At 41.7% G+C, this 24,531-nt stretch overlaps 1 protein-coding gene across 1 annotated transcript; it reads right to left on the bottom strand.

Annotated features, from left to right (window-relative positions):
- Positions 1-438: 438 nt before the first annotated feature.
- On the bottom strand, positions 439-20,994 carry hapln4 (hyaluronan and proteoglycan link protein 4). Its single transcript, XM_012871614.3, has 7 exons — positions 20,817-20,994; positions 18,216-18,348; positions 15,292-15,481; positions 14,901-15,073; positions 14,660-14,775; positions 6,054-6,240; positions 439-1,645 (listed from the first exon to the last, which is right to left on the bottom strand). The coding sequence occupies exons 1-7, from the start codon at positions 20,817-20,819 to the stop codon at positions 1,254-1,256; spliced, it is 1,194 nt and encodes a 397-aa protein (XP_012727068.2). The 5' UTR covers positions 20,820-20,994; the 3' UTR covers positions 439-1,253.
- Between the last annotated feature and the right edge of the window lie 3,537 nt (positions 20,995-24,531).

Below are 24,531 nucleotides of genomic sequence, written 5' to 3'. Positions count from 1 at the left end.
ATTCTGGCTGAGAGTGAATTGAGTTAAAAAGAGATCAGTTTTGAACAGGCGCTCAGGGCAACCCTGGGTCCTAAGTTTCTGTGTTGGAGAACATAAACTCATTATTAAAGAACAGCCATAGTGTGACGCACGTCTTATGTATGAATGTTGTTGGCATTTTCAGAAAAAAAGTAAAGTAAAGAAACTTTACAACCACCGCATGTCTCGACATCACTTTGTTCGAATGTGGGGAAAAAGTGGCGGTATGTGGACGTTTTTGATGGTTTACTTCAAGTTGTTGAGACTGTGAAAAGCCCAAACTCTTTCTTGCACACAAGTGTTCTGCTTGTTTCTAATACCTCCTCTAGGATACTTACACATATGCACCTCTGAATTATTGATGCCAGATGTTAATCTTTTTTATGTGAAAGAACACACAATAATTCACCCATGGCCAACTGTTGATCAAGTAAACAAGTTCAGAACTTTTTTTTATTTTCTATTCCAGCTCCACATTCATAAGCAAAGTTGCAAACATTCGCTGTCATAAAGGTAATGCTCATAGTCTTACAGCTAGCCTCGAGCCTTCTCTACAATTAATGGCTATCTTGAGTTTCACTATTGCAAATTCAGAGCCCTGCAGCAACTGACTGGCATAAAAGACGTGCATGCTTAATTTTTAACTAAGATGGATCTATAAAATTGAGCTCTTTTAATTTGTAGTGCAACTATTGTAAAGCTAGTGCAATTTTTACTTCATACAGTTCCAGAGATGAGATTGCAAAGGGTTTGCCAACCGCGTGTGAAAAAACAGGCACTCTAAACTCACAGGGCATCTTGATTTTTATCTTTTTTTTTTCCACGCCGTCAGGTAGATCATGTTTTCACCCTGGCATCACGGCTCAGAGGAGACTGAAGCCCCAGACTCAAAAATATCATTGACAAGAACGAAAACAACTATATTCGCAGCCAATTGCTTGTTTTTGATGTGTGCCTGACTGATGATTAAGCTGCTATTTAATCTTACAATTTTCCAGATGACAGATCCGTGCAAACACGCTCCCTAAGATAATCGACTGACTGCAGACAAAAGGAAAATCGCCTTAATAAAGATGTCAGCATTAATTTTACACAGCCCCCGTCGTTTTCTCAGGCAAATTGGCAGACGACTGCATCATGTCCGTGGGTGTTAAACTTTTAAAGCATTGAATGGAGACTGAGTGATTGCAGTCGAATCTAAAACTGTACGCCCTTCAGCTCCCAGGGTGTCAGCTTTAAATAGCATCTGTGGCATTCATTGGAAGACTGTTGCTGCTCTTCCACTTTAGCAAACTCCCTTTCAGAGGTTTTGTCGCTTCAGAGCCTCCTGCTGTTTCGTCCATGTACTTGCGGAAACAGTAGACCCCATACAGTCTGAACTTTTTGTCAGGGAAGCCCAAGTGTCGGACCCCTGGCTGGGAACCTCCACAACGAGAGCGAGGGTTGACGATGGGGTACCGAATGCTTCCGTCTTCCAGCCACCCTGCTTCACAGCGGTCCAGGAGCTGGAACTTCCATGCTGCGTACAGCTGGCCCACTTTGGCCACTGCTGATCCATCGCGGATGCACGCCTTCACAGCCTCTGCATAATTCACTTTCTTGAAGCGTTTTAGGAAGTAGACTTTGCCTGCAGGTAGAAAGGAGAGGTTATGGGGAAACGTGGAAACAACAAAGTCATGCATTAGAGATGCCAAACATGAATAAATGACATCAAACACGGTGGGTTGCAAAAGTATTAATATAGTCGTATATAACCACAAGCTTCAACATGTTTTATATTTGGATTTTATGTGACAAACCAGGATAACAATGCAAACAATCGTGAAGGGGGAGGAAAATGACACAGTTTTCAAAATTGTTTTACAGGGAACACATCATGTAAAATCCACTTTTTTAGCTCTTAAATACATTTTGTTGTGTACAGTACTTGGAGTGGGGTGCAGAAAATCTCCAGTCTCTCCAGGTGCTGTGTAGAAATCTTTATATTCTGTTTGGGTCAAATCTTTTAAGCCTCTGAGTTTTCTCTATGCTCTATTACATTATTTTTTAAAATTGTTCACAATATTTGCTCCTAAACAATGTCAAACTAAACTACTGGCTTACCAAATCTGTGAATCCGCCATTTTTATTTTTTTCGCCACAATTTTGCAGCTGATGGATGCTGAAGCTACAAGTGAATAAGTGAAAATGCTTGGCTGTTGTGTGTATTAACCCACATAGTTCATTACGCCGTGCCCCAGCATGCTACAAAAATGGCCGAACGGGGTGGAGTGGAACGCTCTGCGACCAGCAGGAGGGCGGGGTTAAGTGCCTCCCTTAGATTTAAAGAGACAGCACCAGAACAAGTTGCTCTGAGACACACCTCAGTACAGGGACAACCATAACTGAATGATTTAAATGTGAAAAGTAAGTAATGAAAAGCATGATATGTCCACTTTGAATAAAACCACTGAGAAGTGTGGCTTGTATGTGTAATCAGCCCCTTTCATTCTGAAAAAAACCCAAATAAATTCATGATGTATTGGGGTGCAGAGGTGGCCTAGGGGGAGAAAAGCCCGATCCATGTACAGAACTTCAGTCCTCGGCGTGGTTGTCATGGGTTTGAGTGCTGACATGGAGACCCTTGCTGCATGTCATTTCCCCATTTCTTGTCTGGAAACTGTCAAACAAAGGCCACTAGTGTCAAAGATTTTTGAAAAATAAATTAATTCACACTATGTATCAGTTATTGCTTTTAACAACAACTGATTTAACTTTAGTTAAACTGTTTCAGGTGATACCTTTTTTAACAAACAAAACACAAAAAGAGTCTTCCAACCAAAACTACAAATTTCTCCCTAAACCTGTCCATGAAAATCGTATCAGCAACCTCGGGCTCACTCTTGGCTCAGCTATGGATTTTCTGCTTGTTTATGTGACTGCTGACTATTAGAGAGGCAGAATATTGTCTCATATTTCCCCAGGGGACTTTCAGGAAAATGCCTTCCAGCTGGACTGAGACATATTATCTGCCTGGGCCACCGCTGAAACCTCCTGCCCACAACAGACTGTCCACAGTAATTAACACACATGGGAAGCAATGAGCGGTCATGTAAGCTTCCTGTCAAATCACCTTTTTTCTGTCTGAGGAAAACCTCGGATGCTCCTACTGAAACCCAATTAGAAAGCCTATAACTTTTATCTCAGGAATGTTTTTTAATTAAATGCCGGATTTCAATTCTCACCATAAGTCAAAAACATATACATTTTAAATTCCTGTTTTTCAAAATAGAAATACTGTTACAAAAGGTTTTAAAGTTCAAAATTGTTGGGAAGAACAAAATGATGATGATCATAATAATAAGGTCCCCTACTGAGCATTTTCACATTTTTGTCATATTGCAGCCTCTGACTTCATTGTTTGACATGGGAATTTTGTTTGATGGACCAGCTCAAATCCATGAATAATTATATTATATAAAAGCGTCCTTTTCAAAACCCTGACTCATACGTTTTTAGAACAACCTGAAAGACCAACTCCACGTCTTTTGGGATATGTATTTACCAGCTTTGCACATCTAGAGATTGAAATATTTGATTATTTTTTTTGCAGAATAGCTCAAACTCAGACATGAACTGTCATCCTTTTCCTGTTTCTGGTGAAGAAAAGTCTCCCTGCAGCATGATACTGTCACCACTGTGTTTCAGCAGCTCTTAGCTTCATCTCTTATTATCACTACCCAGGCCCAGTTTGGGTAGACTAACATGTCTTGGTAGGTTTGCATTTGCCATACACTTTCCATTTTTGAACAATGACCCCTACTTTGTAAGAAAAAGTGTGAGGTTTTTACTGAAGAACTTTGCCAGCTGTAGTTACCAGAATTCTTCAGTAAAAATACAGTAAAGATGTAAGCAATCAACCCACCTGTATATTTTACAGTAAAAATGTAAACCAGTTTACAGACCCACCTGTATAGTTTACATGATAAAACTGTGGACGGCTTGTTAGCTTTAAATGTACCAATATTTTTTTCATTATGTTTTTTTTTTAAAGATTTTTTGTGACACTGGTGGTCCTTTTTCTTTAAAGTACCAGCCAAGCCTAGGACTGAGGCCTTCCTACTTGGGCACACACAACCCTCTGCGCCACCAACACACCCTAATTATTACTTTTATATACATATATAATGATTATGACCAGTGCCATGACTACACTTTTTTACTCAGAATTTCTGTATTTACAAGTAACAATTAGGGTGCCCTGGTGGCTCACACGGCCAATGTACAGTCCTCGGCTTGCCTGACCCTGCTTCAATTTGCCGCATGTCTTCCCCTTCCTGTCAGCCTACTTTCAACACAAAGGGCCACTAATGACACAAAAAAATCCTAAAAACAATATAACAATTAAAAAGAAAAGCTGCTAAATATACATTTAAATATAACAAACAGAACACAGTTTTATCATGTAAAATATAACTTTGCTTACATCTGTATTTTTTACTGAAGAATTCTGGTAACCACAGCTGCCAAAGTTTTCAGTGTTCTCCAACAGATGTTAAAAGTTTGAGCCAGTGCTATCTAACAAACCTCTGAAAAGACCTTAGGCAAACAGGATGATGTGACAGATTGCCTTGTGTGTCTTTGGCATATTTGCTTTACAAAAGGGGCAAAATATTTGTATTGCTATTATTAGTATTACTATTGACATTCATCCTGATGAACATTTGAATTTTAAAAAATTAATGACGCTACAAGCCGTATCTGGTTCAGGCTATGACAATTAGGAAGCGGCAAAGATGACAAGGACATGGAGGAAAAATACAAAAGGGGTAGGGGAAACCAAGGAAACGACAACAAAGATAAACATAATTGAACAAAAATACTATAATAATAATAATAATAACAATAACAATAATAATGGCAATTTTGGTGTGCAGGTCAGTGTGTCCGTAAGCTGTGTGGGTGGGCACAGATGTGGAGGCAGGGGTTGTCTCTAGTTAAATTGAGGGAAAAGCTAAATAGGGGGAGGAGGTTACCCACACAAAGCCCAGAGCAGCCCCTCCGGGCCGCTGACACAGATAAAACCCACTGCAGCATGAGGCAAATATGGACAGGAGGCACAGTGCAGACCACATGATGGTCAAGGGTAAAAACCCAGCAGACCTGTACAGGTCAATATCATTGCCACTCAACGCCGTCTACTCAGATTTTAAGGGGGTGACAATTCTTTAGAAAAGCTCTGAATGCTTAGTTCAGACAAAAAATGAAAGTCTGAGGCAGTATTTTAAAATCATTCATATCCCCAGAAGAATATTTTGTTTCCCTGTTCCCTGTTAAGATGGATCTGGTACACCCTGCACATTGAAGCTTTTCTTTATTCAACTCATAACTAATAAGTTTTTACGAACGTGATGACTGGGATATTAGATGCTCTCAAAGCAAGCAGGTCTTCATGACGCTGTCATCTCAGTCTGCATGGAAATGATTTCATCACCCAACCGATGATGATAGTAATAAAGCTTACAAGCAAGTAACAATGTAATTATAATATTAGACCATTTTCTTGTTATACATGTGGGTCACGTCACATCTAAACCTACCACAGGACCATGCCTGCCTTTGATTGGGCCCAAGCTTTGGCCGTCCAAACTTTGTTTGGGTGTGTGAACCTGAAAGGACAGTGTTCAGACTCTCTTTGGGTATGTGATGTGAATTAAAGCTCTGGGAGATGAAAGGCAAAGCCTTGCACCCAGAGGACACTGTGTCCCTTGCAGGACTGGGTACTCATAGCCTGATTTAAATCCTGTGGCCTTAGGCATCCAAGATCACAGGCAGAGATCAAATGGAAATAAGCCTCAGTTCCCCCTCATCAAACACCCCTCTTACAATACAGTACCACAGCAATCCATTCCTGACAACATTGTGTTCTTCTCCAGTCGGCCAGAGCCACAGATACTGGTTGAGTCATGTATACTGAAGATGCGTGATCAAGCAGATGGGCTGCCAAGTGTCAAAGGATGTGCACACATCTGTGGCTGTCAACTGATTCATCTCACCGTTGAGCTTGGAAGTAAAGCAGAAGGCATCGTAACGCTCGTCCTCCTTGTGCCTGTAGCCATAGTTGCGGACGCCAGCCGGGGTGTCCTTGCGGCCACACTCGTCCCTGGGATGAGAGATGGGATACTGGACTGAGCCGTCCTCCAACCATCCAGCATTACACCAGTCCAGTCCTTCCAACCAGGCCTGTTGAAGGGTACAATGTAGGCCAGTGGGTCAATGTGAGGGATTAAAGACATTACACCAAGGGAGGGAATTTAAGTTATTGCCTTTGTAATAGCTCTATTAGTCATACACTTAATTGCCTGCAGCTTTTTTGCATTCAGAGGGAGAATTTGCAGTAAAATGTCTTATTTGATTAAGATTTCAGAGCTGTAAAAATGACTGAGGTTGATCAAGGGGAAATGTACCTGTTCTTCATGTGCAGATAGAAGAAGCGTGAAACCTTTACTCACAGAAAGAGCAAAGGGTCTGCCAGCATTTCATGAAAGACTACACTTAAAACTTATAAAGTAGGTATAAAGGTACAACTTTACAGTGACAATTTGCTTTATTTTAATCAAGACAAACTGACATTTATTACTATATGTAATATATTGCAGACTGTGCTAACAGTGATGTCAAGGCCACAAATAACAATTGTAAATGTTTTATGGCTACAGTGCAACTGTTCTATTGTGGAACCAAATTTATTGAACTTGAGAATTTAACTTATTAGCTGTAAGAAAATACTGAACAAGTCCTGAGTTTTGTTGCGGGAGATCGGGGGTTGGAATCCTGCATGGGACATATGTATGCATGCATACGTATATGTTGTGTATATGTATGTATAGTGGGTTTATAACATCATCCAGTGTTGGTCCTTGGGCAAGTCCATTAAGGCTAAGTGTCTACCTCATATATGAGCGTGCATATATGAGCGCGCATATATGAGCGCGCATATATGAGCACGCATAAGCAGAGAACTATACCGGCACAGATGTCGCCCAGTGAAACAAGGTCTGTGTCAGGTGTTGAAGAACCAGGACACTTTGGTGACAAATGGGCTACTGGAACAACAAAGGTAATGGACTTGAGAAGACAAATAAGGCACTATTGGAATGCCCCTACTCCAGTAACCCTAGTTAATGGAGCTACATGAAAAGATTGGGGAAAACATGGCTACTTTGATGTCCACAGTCTAGACTAACAGCGAAAAAGCTAATAACGCCAACATCCACAAACGAGAGCTGCTTTCACAACTAGAGATCCAAGAGATAGTTTCACAACTTAAGCAAGGGGGAACTAAGACACACAGTCAGATAACATCAACCCTCCAGAGATTGTATACCAAGCCCCAATGAAGCAAGAACAACTGAATGAGAGAACATCTGACCTAAGAGATAAGTTGTGAAGCTGAGTGAAGTGCCTCCACGGGATCTCCTAGATGATGTAAATACAGCACTAAGTACAATCCCTACTGTGACCGATGAGCTATGCCTTCCCAGTAATAAGATACCCTGCTGGGATAATGAGTTGGCCAAAGGAAGAAATTGAGACAACTGATGTTAAGACACGAAAGCTACTCATCATGCATGGTGGATTCCACCCCAAATCTAGGATCCACAGGCTATACACTAAGTGCAAAGAAGGAGGCAGAGGCCTAGTGAGCATCAGAGCCACCACTGAAGATGAAACATCCAAGTACCAAGAATATATCAGGAAGATGGCCCCAAGGGATGAAGTGCTCAGTGAATGTCATAAACAACGCAAGCTGGAACAGAAGGAACTGAAGGAACCATCATGGGAGGAAAAACCCCCGCGTGGGATGTACCACCGACAGATAGCTGAAGTGACTGATTTGACCAAATCCTACCAATGGCTAGAGAGGGCTAGACTGAAGGACAGCACTGAAGCACTGATCATGGCAGCACAGGAGTAGGCCTGGAGCACCAGAGCAACAGAGGCCCAGATCTACCATACCAGACAAGACCCCAGGTGCAGGCTATGCAAAGAGGCCTCAGAAACCATCCACCATCTCACAGCAGGTTGTAACAGACTAGCAGGGAAGGAATACATAGAACGGCATAACCAAGTGGCCGGTATAGTGTATAGAAACATCTGTGCAGAAAACCAACAGGAGACCCCCAGGTCAAAATGGGAGTCAAACCTCCAAACGTTGTGAAGAAAGACAGAGCTAAGATCCTGTGGAACTTCCAGATACAAACAGACAAAATGGCAATGGCCAACCAAGCAGACATTGTGATCATTGATAGGATCAGGAAAAAAGAGCACAGAAACTGAAGAAATACCAAGGGCTCAGGGAATAACTAGAAACAGTCTGGAAGGTAAAGACAACAGTGGTGCACGTGGTCATCTGAGCACTCGGGGCAGTAACCCCCAATCTGGAGAAGTGGATCCAACAGATACATTTCAGTCCAGAAGAGCACAATCATAGGAAAAGCTAAGATACCAAGAAGAACCCTCAAGCTCCCAGGCCTCTGGTAGAGGACCCAAGCTTGAGAAATGGAGAGCTGCCCACCCTGTTCAGGAGTGGGTGAGAGAGTATTTTTTTTTTAAGATATATATATATATATATATATACTTTTTTCACTCAGTTCAGCAGTAAGAAGTGTTTTAATTATGTGACATAACAAATTGGTCAGTGTAGAGGTGTGGGGATGAGCAGTGGGGGGTTAAGCAAGGCTCAACGTTATAGACAAAACGGAGGAAAGAGACATGTTGAAACAATTTAGTGACCAGGACAACATCTGGTGGGTTTACCATGGATCGGTCTGTTGAGGTGGAGCATGTTTCACCCCCCTCGTAAAAAGAGGTTGAAGGAGGCTTTGGAGCCTTATCAGTTCAAGCTGCTAGTTCAAGGCGCTAACTCAGCAATGCCGAAGCTGTCGAGGAGGTGGAGGACAGAATGCAGTTTCTGAGTGGTAGAGCGATGTTAGCAGCATCTTTGCTACCATGAGCTAACGTGCTCAGCAGTAACAAACACCTTTATAGGCTATGGTGACAAAAGCATGTACTGTTTGAACCAATAAGAAAATTAAAGTGCAACAGCCACCATTCAACACTAAGATGGTTTTCATACAAATATTGCAGAACCAAATTTTCTAAATTTAAACACTAACATTAAAGTAGCGCCCTTAGGCCTGGTTTATACAATTTACCTGCAATGTTGGGGTGAGTAACACACAACATGAAAATCGTTGGTGAATAGATTCGTTTGAGTATGACATTACTAATAATTGTAAATAAAAAAAATAGTCCTTTTGGACTGAGTGTGATATGTAGACCTTCCAGTGTTCAAGTTGTAATTGAATGCACCACAGAAGATGCTCCTGGCAGGAAAAACACCTGCACTCGAAAGAAGACACATAACTCTAGTCGTCACTACACTGGTGTAAGGTCGTATGCTTGCTGCTATAAATACTCCTGTATCTTGGGTCGGTTCAATGCTACAGTTCCAGATTTTTGGACTCTCTGTGCCAATGGGATGTTTGCATTTTATTGGATGTTATCCCAGGGGACAAAATTTGATGTTGACGGATCTCTACTGCTCATCTCATATCTGGACACCGAGACTCGCTCTGCTTCTCCACTACCGATCGTCGCCCAAACCCTCTGATAAGTATTGCCTCGTCTGCCTCTCTGTGAATGACCGCTGCCTGAAGATGGACCTCACTTTCGGATGCTGGATAACGGACCTGATGAAAGGATTATTAGTGTCTGTCACCTCTGGCATCAAGTCTCACAGACTGAAGAGGAGCGCTCAATTGTCTCTGAGCGTCCACCCACTCTGACGTCACTGCAGCTGCTGCCCTGCCTGCTGTAAACTGCTGCAGGTTAGTGGAAGGGAGCTTTGCAAGTTCCTTTTGTCAACAAGCCTTCCCAGTCACCAACCTTTTCTCTCTTCTCACAGAGTTCGCATGAGAAGCCATTTCCTGAGCTGCTTCACTGATTCTGCTTCCTGATACCTATTTTATTGTAACTTACACGTCTATGTTGTGGCTGAATGTCCAGGTCCTGTGTGTAAATGGTGACAGTGTTGTGCATTCACAGATGGTGTCCACATACCTTGTTTGTAACTGTTGTCTACTGTATGTCCATATGTCTGTCTTTTATCTTAAACTAGTGCATCCATTGCCTTGAGACCTCTGACATCAACAAGATAGATTTGCCAAGCTAACTGCTGCTCACTGGAAATTTGTTCTCTTTTTCAGACCATTCTCTGTAAGCCATAGATATGATGTTGCACGACGGTCCCTGTAGACTAGCAGTTTCTGGAATACTCAGACAAGCCCATCTGGCACCAGCAACCTTGCTATATGTCTGACCCATTGTGATGCTTGGTTTGACATTCAGCAAGTCATCTTGTTCTCTGTTTGGTCTCCCTTCCTCTTTGTATGACGCACAAACATGGTACTATCAACTCACACCCACCCTTTTTACGTCGCACCACCAATGAGTCCAAGACCTTAAAAGTCAACAAAAAATAAACATGCATATTACTTATAAATAATATACAACTAAATACACACCAAGGAATACATTAAAACATTTCCATACCACCATCTCCCATTACAAACAAAAAGCTCATATTCCAGAATAGCAAATATCGAAATGCTTTTACAAGTGCAGTGGCTTGCAAAAGAATTCACCCCCATGGCATTGTTCATGTTTCGTTGCCTCACACTGAATCAAAAGGGAATTAATGCCATTTACAGAACATCTTAGAAAGTTTTTGTTCTGCTTTTGTTTGTGCGCTTGTTTGTGGGTATTTGGGAGCGGGCGGGGGGGTGAAGACAAATAGGAAAAGCTAACTTCACGCTAAAGTCAGTACTTTGTAGAGCCGCCTTTTGCAGCAGTTCCAGCTGTGAGTGGCTCTGGATGAGTCTCTAGGATCTTGCTACATTTTGCCTCTGGGATTTTTGGACAGAATTCCCCCAGCTCCTCCCTGTTGGATGTTTCTTTTGCTTGTGAACAGATCTTCACATCTAGCCCCAGATTCCCAATTGGACTTATATCTGGACTTTGACTAGGCCATTCCAATACATTTAAATGTTCAAGTGTTGCTTCAGGTTATTGTCCCGCTGAAAGGTGAACCTCCAATGTCACATCACAGGCAGACTGACCCAGGTTTTGCTCAAAAATATCCCAGTATTCAGCACTGTCTATCTTTCCCTTCACTCCGACTAGTTTCCCAGTCCCTGCTGCTTAAAAGCACTGAGTGAGCTGGGGGTGGGTGGGCCACAGGCCCATTCCCCAGGGATGAATGCAGTATTAATTTATTTTCATTTCAATTTTGTTTTATTTATTTCATTCAGTTAGTTACTTTTGATTCTATAATTTTTTTCTATTTAGTCTTTTCCTCTTCCCTCATCCCTGACCGCTCTTGACTGGGCTGGTCGGTGGTCCCTGGGGTGTGTGGTACCAAGCTGATGGTTACCCTCCAACCCTTCGGAGGGTGCAGGAGAATGAGGATGCCTTCTCTAGCCATCCGACTTTCTCCTCCAGGGGGAGCCCTTCCCCCCCTGGTCTTACATGTCCTGCTGTCCATGCTTTTTGTGTTTTGTTTTGTGGGACTGAGTGAGTTAGTGTACTTGGTTGATTTGGATGGTGGTGGGGTTTGGTTCCGTCTGGCTTGTTTAGGTTGTTCCTGACTGGGGGGCAAGGGGTTCAGGTTCACCCCCTCCTTGCCGCTCCTCACTGCTGGCAAGTGCTCCCTCCTGCAGCCGATACCAGGGTCTTTGGGCTCCCTGCATGCTTCTGATGGCTGGAGGGGGGAGGGGGGAGGCCCTCTATACCCATCACTGAGCATATGTCATGTAAGGCCTACATCACATATCTTGCATGTTCACACACTTTTGTACTCATGATACAACAGCTGAATTGTCCTGTAGTTCTCTCCATCGGTAGCAACAGTTTTTTTTGCATTAGCTTGCTGCTGGTGTCTGATTTTTGGCTTGTTTCCTGATAATTTTATGTTCATGGTTGTCTTTCCCCAGTTTCCCCATGGTGGCCGTAAGAGGATTTTTTTAGCAGCTTGTTGTCAGGTTCTATAATTTTTGTCTATGTGTTTTCTTTGCATCTCTGTTCTCTCTTTCTCTTCCTTTGTCCTCGCTATGCCTCTTCCCCTCCTCTACTGTCATGTCTGGCAGCAGTTTTTACCCAATACTTTAACAACAATAACATAAATCATCAAGGGCTGGGTGTCAAGGGAGGATTCAGAGGTATAAAGCTTTCCTTGGTAAAGCAGATATGTTTGGCCTATCTAAAGCAGTCAGAGCAGCATTCTGCTTGACATGAAGTTGGACATGACAAGGGGGAAAAAACATGGCGTTCCTGATGAGATGTGTTGGGTTTGCGCCAGACAGTGTTTTGCTTGGTGGCCAGAAAGTCTAATTATAGTGTGATCTGACCAGAACACCTACCTCAAACTCAAAACATACTTTCTTATTTTTAGCACTGCTTAATGACTTTTACCTGGCCACTCTTCCATCAAGTCCAGCTCTATTGAGTGCACGGCTTGTTGTGGTCCTACAGACACATCCTCCAGTCTCTGCTGTGAAGCTCTGCAGCTCCTTCAGGGTTAACATTGGTCTCTGTGCTGCCTCACTGATCAATGCCCTCCTTGCCCGGTCTGTGAGTTTTGGTGGGCAACCCTCTCTTGGCAGTTTTTTTTTTTTTTTTTTTTTTTTTTGTGATACCTTTCCATTTGATGGAAATGGAAAGGTTCATTTTAATGGTGCTCCAGGGGAACAACAAAAATTTGGATTTCATAACCCCACCCTGACTTATGCACATTGGACCTATGGATGAGGGAAACTGGCAAATGAGCTACATCTGGAAAGTCTGAGATATTATAATGATATGGTCTTCAAAAAGATATGGAATCCTGTGTTGAACACCCTGTAATGAATGTGAACCTGTAAGACAGACCTTGCTGCTCCAAACCATTGTTTCCTCCCTTGTCAGTCAAATGTTTTTTGGAGGATGGCTTTAGAATATTGTCCTGTGGCATATTTAATCTGCGCTGTCATGACTGTGGGTTGTTGATGACTTGCAATGTTTTGGGGTTTTTTGGGGGGATTTTTTTCTAGCCAAAGCCAGTGGGGTGAATACATTTACAAGGCACTTTAATTAATGATCCCAAGATCTCTCACTTCATACTTTATGTAACTATAAACGAAACATTTTCTTTTATAGCTCATTCATGACATGCCAGTGGCCATGCATTGTACAGTTACTGTCCTTTAATAGTGCAGGAAAATGGCTCTTCTTGCATCACATGTTAGAGCTATCCTAAGTGATCCAGTCACGTTTTGATGTCGTTATATTGTGCAGTGATCACTGTGTCCATAAAATATATGTTAATATGTGGGATTTTATATCCAAAGGTTCATAGCCCAAAGGTTCGGGTTCTTAATGACCGTCAGATGTAAATTCTTTGTAGAAAGCACTGTAATGAACCTTATCAGGAGCTTTTCCCAAGTTATGGGGGATGCTCTGCATTACGTGCTCGGTGGTCCGCTGGTTGAAGTAGACTATGATTGCTGCGTCTCTTCCCGCTCATAGTTGAACCATATAAGGTGGCTTCTTTTTGATAACTATGACATAACTATGAAACCAAAGGCTCTTTTTGCTCCAGATGTTACAATCCATCCCCTTAACATGTTGGAAAGAGTACAGACTCCACAAGGAGACCGACAGCAGCCACAAGATGCAGGGGACACCACACTGTATGCTTCAGGTTGCAAGATATAAGATAGTCCTTGTTGATGGGATGGCTACTGTAGTGTCAGTCAAATATCTCAGTGCATGCTTCAGTGATAGACGTGTCGCTCATAAAGGAATGAGATCAATTTATCCTCATATGCGGCTCTTTCAGGGATGAATCTATGAAGAAAATCATCTATGAACGGGTTTTTGCCTCGTGACAAGATAAGGGAAGATATTACCAGCTAGCTTGTGTAAAAAAAACTCATCTCTGCTCCAGAACACAGATAAGCGACAAACGCTTTTTGGGGACAAAATCACAAAGAAGCACTACACCTATCATCTACCAGGCTGTCCAGGCCGTTGATGGAGGCCTGTAGTACAGCAGAGAGCAATGGGGAGGGACCTGTAAGGTGTGCTTCTTCAGATTTCAAATAAAGTTCATGGTTTTCTCTGAACTCCCTACTACCGTTTTAAAAATCTTGCTGATACCAATGGATTTCTCATCTGATAAAATGGTGGTCAAAACCCATAGATCAGGGTCCTCCCATCCATTCCAATCTCTAAGAGAGCTCTTCTGCAACTTCAAAATGCAGCCCTGCTCCCATTCTGCTGGATCAAATGGCTAAATCATCTCCAGGCACGCTGGAACAGCAATGCTTCTAAAGGTAGGTCTCCATAATGGGATTTGGAGACCCTTGCTCTAGGTTATTGATAAGACAAGATGTTAATGAAAGACAACCATTGGGTAAAATCAAAAACGGTGGTCAAATAAATCTTGGGACACTGAAAACCTTCTGATTATCATTATTTGCTTAAAGTAAAGCTTCAAAAAACGTTTTACTTCCCCAAAAGCATTCAGCAAAATTGAAAAAACAGCAGATTTTTTACTCACTTTGTGCAGCTGGGAATGAGAGGCCAGAATGGCGTCCTGGTGTTTGCAGGTATCCTCTGCCTGATGGTAGTTCAGCTTGTAGCGCCCCTCACGGGGGTAGTAGGGGAAGACCACCCCTGCAGAGGTGACACAAACAGAATCGCTGTTGAGTCAAAAGGCTGTGGGATTATGAATCTTCATTAAGCGAACGATTTGACAAATGGAAAAAAAATATCAACGGGAGGGGAAACTGATTCCTGACCTTCCAAGTCTAGATTGACAAATCCCGTATCATCCTCCATGTCATCAGTGACCTCACACTCGTAGCGCCCGTAGTCCTCCAGGGTGACATTTTGGATGATCACTGAGGCGTCACCCGGTCCCGACCGCTCCAAAGACACACGTCCTCGGTATGAGCCAAACACACGCTGCTGCCTGGGGGAAGCAACAAGATCAACGAGCGCAATAAGCCAGCTCTTTTAGTGAGAACTCTGCCTGGCATTTCTTGTTCTGAGCCACATGATTCAAACTGTGGCGGGATAAAAATCAACTCATCAAATTGTCTGTTATTACTTGATGTTATTTAAAAGATCAAAAGATTTTTTAAGGGCAAAACATAGGTGGATATTTAGAAATAGGGATTCAGAATTTACTTTCCAAGCGCCACAAAGACATCCTCGAACTGCAGGGCATCGGTCACTTTGGTCCATTTGATGCGGATGCGAGCAGGGTCCGTGTTCTCCGGCTCATGGTGAAATCTGCAAGGCAGAGTGATGGAGCCACCGCGATGTGTCACCACCTTGCCGGGAGCTGTCTGCACAATCACTGCTCCAGTCTCATCCTCTGAGTTAAAGAAGAGGAGGGAGATCAGTGTAAACAAACCGCATTGTTTTAAATAAATGAAACCAAGTGTTTGATTTTGTAACATCTTCGGGAATGTATTTTTTTATTTTTTTTATTTGCTTTTCTGACACATAACTGTTGTCTTAAGGGTTCTGATTATCAGTCTGTTTTAAATCACCTTTTGCATTTTTGAAACATGTAATTCCCAATGTAAAAGTTAGTTTTTGCTTTAGCAATTGCATAGGTGATTTTTACTCAGGCTTGATGGGTACTAAGTCGGCACAATGTGCTTCTTGTATTGGACTCACTTGGGATTGGTACATAAACCAAAATCTGCACCTATTAGGTATCCTATGCACATCTTGGCTGGGTCCTAAATGAATATGAAGAAAATGCACTTACAACCCATAAAATTGTCCTGCATCTACCCTATGTGAGCAAATGATGTGGGGACTATATGCAGCATGTGGACAGTCTCGTATGAGGACAATTTTTTTGGCCAATTTCGTACCCATTTGTGCCCTGAATACCAAGGTTTACTGTAATGTAACAGGGACCATTTTCTCCCTCATCAGACATCTCCCTGTGCAGCTCAGGCACCCTCCAATATTGATTCATCATCACATTGTCCACTCTAGGATGTCACCAAACTTCTACACAGCATGGTTGACCAAAACGGCCTGATGGCCTTTCATTGAACTTAACAACTGATAAATAAAAGTAATTGTTTTGGCAGACATTTGCTAGAGTTGTGATATAAACATGTAAATTAGCAGCCCGTAAAAGGCTTTCTGCAACACGAGGCTTGGCTAAAAGCACCTACAATTATCCGAGCCTGCCAGCAATTAGACCCTTCTCTACTTGCTTAGGGTTAGGGGGAGTATCTGCCATGTTTATTATACCATGCTCTGAGTGAATGATCAATTCTAATTGGCTGCAGGGTGTCTGTTAAAAAGTGTTATAGGACACCTATAAAAAAAAAAAATTAAAATTGCGCTGGCTCAAACCAACGCCTAACACCGAGAGACATTTAATAGTTGTTTCAGCCTCTTCTTATGAAAAACGTATGATTTTAAAGGTGAAAAACATTAAAGTATTAATCATTGATTTAATATGTCTTTCATAAGTGACCATGGTATAAGCGGGATAATGCCCTTCGAGGTGTCCATTATCGCATCGGACGGTTCGTGCCTCAGCATCGTCCATTTATTTCTGATAATGGACACCTCGTCTCGCATTATCCCTTACATCAAACCCTTCAGAACAATGATTTGGAACATACAAAGGCTACATTTCAAAGGTTAATCAGTAATAATAAAAAATAACTGTGGTGTGTAGTCTTTATGGTTTGCAAACATATTTTACTGCAAACTATTTAAGTTTGGGACACTTTTAAGGGGTATCAAATTTCTGTATAACCAAGTCGAGCTTGTTCTAATAACAAGCTGGATCCTGGCTGGTTCCCCCTGTCGCAAATCCTGTTTCAGTAGGATGACTTGCTCAGTCCTCAGGGGAAAGAAAATGTTGTAAGGAGCTCCTTCACAGAAGGAGGAGTAGAGTAGCTGCTCCTCCACGTTGAATTGACCAAGCATCAGATGGTTCAGGCATTATCAGGATTTCTCCTAAACACATTCTTAGAAGGTGTTGCAGATCAAGAACTCAACTGAGGGCCTCCATGTCCTCCCTGGTCTGGGAACGCCTTGGAAACCCCAGAATGAGCTAGGGATGGACAATAAGGACAGGGGGACTTGGGTTTTCGTCCGAGGACTTGGTACCTTCACAACTCGATCTTATATAACCAACATAAATTGGATTCATAAGGATGCTATTTTTAAGACTAGTTAGGCTACAACTAATTTTGGAAACATTTAACCCGGAAATATATTGTTTCTACAATTAATTTGCTTACTACCTCTCGATGCTCAGTGTTTCTCTTGCAAGACACACTTTTGTTTTCAGCTGCTGTTGAATTCTATTAATTCGTGGTGATAGTGATGATGATGATGATGATGATGATGATGATGATGATGATGATGATGATGATGATGATATTTAAAAAGCATTATCATAGAAAACCCATACCATTTTTGAGAAATTTGTTATTAAAGGTTTTTGTATAATTGTGTCACATTTAATAACATAGACGCTGTTAAACCTAAAAGCCTTTCAGAAATTTCAGATTTTTTTTTTAGATCCTGGCATTCTTAAATGGTAAGAAAAACTAAGCTAAGCTAAGCTTTTATACGATAAGATAAGATAAGACTAGATAAGAAATACCTTTATAGTCCCATAAAGTGGGGATTTAGGCGTGACAGTGGCAAAGACACAGACAGAGTTACACACAATTTTCAATAATGAAGAAAATATGCTAATCTAGTCTAAGTAAGTTCTAAAGCAGCAGAGAATGAGCTTTATGAGAAAGGCCAACATAAAAAAAATTAAAATAAATACCAGAAGAAATATTGCACAATTATTGATAATATGGCATACTTGGGTAAAAAAATATTAAATATTCCAGTTCAACCGTGGAAAATCAATGTAACTCCTTTGTTTTCCCTGAATTTAACCTGAGATGGTTCTGCTGGCACCAGTCTACACAGCTCTGGATCCACTGTTCTGTGATGAGACATCAGAGAACCTCTGAACTGTATTGAGTCACTTTTACATGCAAATTGGTGATTATGATGATCTTATTTTAGACATGCAGTTGTCAGACAAATGAAAATACTGTTACCGAGCACATGCACCACTCGTCTCCTTGATTCTGTCAGATCCTCAGGCAGGGACGACACAGAGAGGACGGAGGTCAGGATCAAGACTGCAAGGAACATTTCACCAAAGATCTGAAGTCGATGTTGCTTTGAGAACTGCAAACGAGGGCAGATTATAAAACATAATCACAGGCTTGCTGTTAAAGGAGGAAAAAAAACGTTAAGCAAACATCAAAAGAGTTAAGCCGGGGGTATAACAGGACATTTAGCAGAATCATTTAATACAGATTTAAATATTCTCAACAACAGAGCCAGTGGTTGAACCTTTACATTAATGCTGAAACACTTTGAAAAAAGTTTAAAGACATGGGTTACAATGTTTGAAAGAAAACATTACAACCAATAGGTAGAGGAAAGGTAAGGCAGCAGACGGCAGATTTCTCTGGCTTTCTCAGGGAAAACAATTACAGGATCAATTGTCTCCTGTTCGGTTTTCAACTGAGCCATGCTTTAGAAATAACTTAGCTGTGCACGAGAATTTTACCTCGCTGCCCTTCATACTTGTAATTCCAAAAAGACTTGGAAATACGGACGTAAAATAGGCTTTCCCCTTTAAATATAGGACAAATAATCAGTGGGGACAGTGATGGATGGGTTCACTTTGACTTCAACTCTTCAGAATTTCTAAAAGAATCCATGCCTTCATTATTTATTAAAGATAATGTTAAATTGAGTAAAACCATGTAAAGAACACTGGAACAACCTTATGCTTTAGTAGGCTGCTAACTCACCCTCAGCACCAATAACTTGAAGTTGATGTTTTCTACATGGTTTTCTCAGTTTTCCACATTGCTGTGAAGAAGTTCTGTCCCTGCCTTCAAACAGCCTCCTTACACAATCCAGTTTCAGCCAAATTTTAGCTGCTGGAACGGTAGTCTCCTATTTCCCTCTGGATTACTTTAGTGTTAGCAAGGGTTTCACCGTTAACTCAGCGGCTGCATTGTAACCTGATCCCGTTGCTGCCAAAACAAAAAAAGCCCACATTTTCATTCCTCCACCCCTGTGCTTGAAAGCTGCGAAGAGTGGTTTGTGTTCGCAAACTGTGGTTTGATTTCCCCAAGATGGCAAATTGGATTATTGGATAACATGTGTTATATGTTGTACCATCTGTCCAAAGCGCATTGTTGCAAAAGACTTGTGGTTTATATGGAGGAAGGTTCATAATCCTTCTTCTGAGAATGGCATTAAAATGCATTTCTGTCCTCTCTATACATTAAAACACTTCAGGAACATGTTGGGAAAAAAGAGGTTGTACAGTGGTATGTGGGCCACTCGTTTAATGACATCTGAAGTGCTAAGAAATGATCCATACCTAAAGTTTTTCTACCTTTTACATGCAAGGCAGCCATATTGGATGCTAAACACTGGATTGCTGGACGACCTCCGTTTCTCCCTGCGGAAATTTTAAATTCTGGGGACACGTACATTTCCTCTTGGAACTTGGAAAATTCAACTTTGGCGAAGGTTTCACAATGCAACCCTTTCAAACAAGTCATATTTGTTGAGTCGTTTTCTGATTGTGCTGACAAACTTAAATTTCTGCTATCTGAAGACAGTACAGTTGGAGATGGAGCATGTAAGTAGTTTTGTTTCTGTTTCAGAGGTTGTGGAGACAAATTGTACGGTTGTATACGCCTGGGAAAATGGTTTTTTTAATGTGTTTTTTATTTTTATTTTGAATAAACATTTCTACTGTAGAATGGTAAGCAGATTGATTAAAAATTGCCATGTGATCCTTCCCAGAGTCAATGGAAGTAAAAGTTGCTCATCTAAGATCATTGTTGATGTCTTACCTTCCCTCATCTTCGTGTTTTCCTAAACCACATCTGTCTGATCAGCAACCAGCCAACATTTCGGCTCTTGTGGAGGCGGTCTTAACTTGCTGATGATCAGGTAAGTGAATTTAATGAGCATCAACTGGATTAAGCAAGATATCTTGGTTCTCGCGCACAGTATACCTCACTGGCTTTGTTGGTGTTCAATAAAAAGTGACACAAAACAAGTCAGAAAAGACTTAAATTATTTTGGAATCTGATAATAACAAAAACAGATCATGTTATCAATACAACCCTAGGGCTGCATCGAATGCAGAAAGCCCTGCAGTTACAGACGTCTGTATACTTTGGCTCAGCACACGGCAGAAGCGAAGGTGCTGCGTCACACAAATCTATTAATTCTTGCACGAGACAGAGGGCGTTCTGCAAAAAAACGCTGTCAACACACACTCGGGTCCATTGTTTGGTTTTTCACGCAGGCCCCGAGGGAACAAACTCATCATCACAACAACAACAACAGTGCCAAGAAGGTCCTGCGCTACTAAACCGTTTCTCCTCTGTGCTGAAGCACGGCTGCGATGTGTAAAGGCTTGACATGAACTGAGGCCTCAGTGGCAGATGCACTAAATCAGCCATTTTGCATGCACCTTGCACACTGTAAACAGCCCTGCTGCATCCTTCCTCTAGAGGTTGTTCCAGTGTTCACCTCTGCAGTTGCACAGTCATGCAGTGCGCAGAGCTGCAGAGCTCAGCCATACCTACAGAGGACAGAAGTCATTGTCAACTTACCATGGCTGTCACAGCGATTTAAGGCGGACGTTCCTCCGTTTAGGTCCTCATTCGGGTTAAATGTTGCTCTGCTGCAGAAGCACTCACCTCTCTCCCTCCCTCCATCGCTGCTCCCTCACACTGCAGGGGAACCACCAGTGTTTGTGGGTCCCGCAGTGCTTTAGTGACGCAGCACATATATGTTTGTGCACTGTCTGCGGTGACGGGTCTTTGTGAACATAACAGAAGTCTGCCACAGAAAACAGTCATGTTGCTAGTTTTGTGTGAAGCTGTTTTTTTACAATGTTTTTTGTTTTTTTTGATCATTATTATTATTGAGAACTTTTCCTTTAAATCCAGTCAGTAGTTTATTATGGACAAATAATATTCACACAATCAAATGCATGACTGAGGAAGCGCAGGTAACAACAGGCAGATTCATTCAGATCACTTTTTTGTCCTTTTTGCAAAAACTGAGTATTTATGATGCTTAAACAAATCTCAAAGAGAAAATCTTTAAATTCAAAACACAATTTAAAAGCTTTAAAATAAATACTGCTCTAGCATTGCCTTTCACCTCTGATATTGCAGCATACGTTATTTGAATTCCAGCTCATCCAGGCACTCAAAGAGTTTTATCCTGATCCTGATGTGTGAGAATGCTTGTGTCCAAGCTTGAGGTCTGCCCTAAATAAAAGATCTTTGCTGGAAGGTGTAGCCTGATGGTTGCAGAATGCACACCTGGCTGCAATCTTCTCATCAACCTGCTGGAGATAAAAGGCGCTCTGTTGGCCTCATTGCCTGAGAATAATATTACCTGCTATGAAAAGTGTTATTATGTTTATGAGTGGGGGGGTAGGTGCTGTGATTTGTACCACCTGCATCGAGAGCAACACAGGAAGAACATCTCATCTTTAACTGACTAGACATTGAAGTACAGATGTTTTACTTTTGTTAAAAAATGAAAGAGGAGTGTCGACACTTTATTGTTTAGTTAGTGGGTTAAGACAGAAAAGAAAGCACACAATTGTTCTCCCATTACTGTTCCAACATGACTGCCTAATATGAGGAGAATCACGTTTGTTTAAACACCATTCACAACATCTGCGCTCAATATTGCACATTCTCAACAATCTGTGGTCGATTCCAGATCTCTGATGACAATACAACTTTGCTCTGATTATCACTCATCTCCAGAAGTTCTGTCTGCTGCAACAAAAAGTCTACCTTCCTGAGTCCATTCCACCTGTCTGCTTTATTCTTGTAAGACATATTGTTTCTAGATAGACCCGCATGGATGGATCAAATGAAACGGGCCACAAATGTACAAATAGTCACTGAATAAAGACCAAAATGATTTATAACTCTGATCGCTCTTCCTGCTGCTCGGTTAACACGTACTGCAGCAGGAATTACTGATGGCCACGAGCTGAGAAAGAAGCGGAAACAGCTCCACTGAAACTGGAGTTTAGACTGAGCTCTGAACGGACAGTGCTGTGAACGGATCCTCTGCAGACCAGGTGAGATTTTTTATTTTATTTTTTTTTGCATGAGGAATGCCATGTGTGGTGTGTGCAGTCAGGGAAATGCATGTCACCAGGTTATTGCGTGAGTTGAGAGCTCTAGAAGTGTGCATGCGCAGCAGCAAGCAGAAACTAACTAGGAAGGAGTACAAACACACTGGCGTTACATGAATATGTCAGAATGATGGCATGTGGGACAACCAATAGATAAGGTGACACCCCTGGAACTTGAGGGACAGAGGAGAGTGAAAGCAGGAACAAACTTCTGACCAACCTCTGCCATTCGAACCAAATGACAAAATTGGTTTGTACAGGCCTGCAGCTCTCACAGGGATCCTTTTTCTGAATACATAAAGTATTGACTACAGTCAGGATGGAAGGACCATTTCACCCAGTATGACAAAAAGTGTTTCCAAACAGGATTACCTCCCAGGTTCCATCCATCCATCCATTTTCTAACACGTCTATCCCTAATGGGGTCGCGATGGATGCTAGTGCCTATCTCCAGCTGTCAACGGGCGAGAGGCGGGGTACACCCTGGACAGGTCGCCAGTCTATCGCAGGGTCTCCCAGGTTGTAGTTCTTCTATTGGCTCCTCACCAACCTTCACAAGAAATCTCCATGACAGCTACCTTCCAGAAAGCCCTCCTCGGTCAGTTCCTGCAGCTGCCATGTCTTCCCCGCCTGCCTGCTCTCCATCTCCCTCTGCTCAGTTCTCTATCTCAATCCTTTGTCACCTCTGTTCACGCTGGTCACCCTCCTGGAAACAGACTCACACGGCAGGTCTATCCTCGCCTTCCCATCTCCGTCGTCACCCCCTCCACTGCAAGTCATTCCCTCCTGTTGATCATTTGGAGAATTCTTCATCAGTTTTCCTTTTTGCCTCAACTAACTAGTCTTCCTCATTCCACAGACACCACACCATCACTTTCCCGAAAGCGTCTGTAAATACATTAATCGTATTCTTTCTTTTATTATTTTTTTCTTTTTTTCTTTTTTTTAACAACATCCTAAGTCTTGGATGATTTCAGCATGTGGGTCAACACTTCCTGAAACCATTACAGCTTTGGAGCATGTAAAGAATCCTTTAACGTCAGAGTCGCAATTAGCGGATCCAATGTATTTTTGCACAGATGTCGTAGTGATAGTTAATGCAAGTAAATCAGTCCTAACTGGTGGTATGATGAAAAAGACCCTTGACATGATTGCAGCTGAAAAAGTGAAGAGATAGGAAATCCTCCAGAAACCTGCATTCATGTAAAATCTTAAAAAAAAAAAAAAACTATTCTGGTAGTCCTGTAGAGCGGAGATTCAAATTGACTAGGAACACTAAAGAGGAGCTGCCAAATTATCTGCAGCTGTTTTTTTTTCCATGCACTAATGTTGCTTTGGCAGTACTATCAATATGAGAGAAAATGAAAAAATATGAAAGAAAACACTTACATGAACTGTTGCTTTATGAATGCGAGAAACAAAGTCGGCAGCAATTTACCAGACAGCTTGTTTCTGGGCCTGAGTCAAAAACAGCCTTGTTCAATTTTGGCTACCATTGAGCAAGGCTTTTAGTTTTTCTCAAAATTGCAGCCTACAAACCAAAAAAGAGAAATGTTTTTTTTTTGTCCAAAGTTTTTCAAGTAAATAAATATATTTCAGCTTTTTTCCAGTACAATTATACATCTTCAATTTGTCTTCTAAATCAGAGTGACGGTCATCTTCTCTCACTGTGCTTTTTATCAATAAATACAACTTTTAAAGTAAATAGAAATACTTATTATTCAGTGCTATATGTTTTTCCTACTACTAGACAGGTCAACAAGTAGTAAAATCCATTTATCCGTACAAGTCTTCCACAAATGGCAATTTCCCATTTCTGAACTTAATAACCATAAAGTTATAAAGTATAAAGTATGACCTCAACAAGAGTCATACAAAAGACTACAAAGAAAATAAATCTGATTCTCAAATATGTTCTTTTCTTTGTACTAAAATGTCCTGGGGTCATTCAGAGCCCTTTGTGGGGACTTCTCCAGAACACTTAAAGGCATACTATGCAACATTTTTCAGTTAATTAATGTGTTCCATACCGTTTTGGATGATTAAATGAGTCATTTCAGGTCGAACAAAGGTTTTCTCGGCCGCCCTGGTGGTCTGTGGGGGAAATACCGCACTTGCAATTGCAAGAGCTTCGGCCCGCACCCACAGGCTCAGAAGTC

Source organism: Fundulus heteroclitus, unplaced genomic scaffold, assembly GCF_011125445.2.
Source record: "Fundulus heteroclitus isolate FHET01 unplaced genomic scaffold, MU-UCD_Fhet_4.1 scaffold_795, whole genome shotgun sequence".
In the NCBI taxonomy this organism is placed as follows: domain Eukaryota; kingdom Metazoa; phylum Chordata; class Actinopteri; order Cyprinodontiformes; family Fundulidae; genus Fundulus; species Fundulus heteroclitus.
The sequence above is the reverse complement of the archived record's forward strand: the minus strand, read 5'-3'. Positions and strand labels throughout refer to the sequence as shown.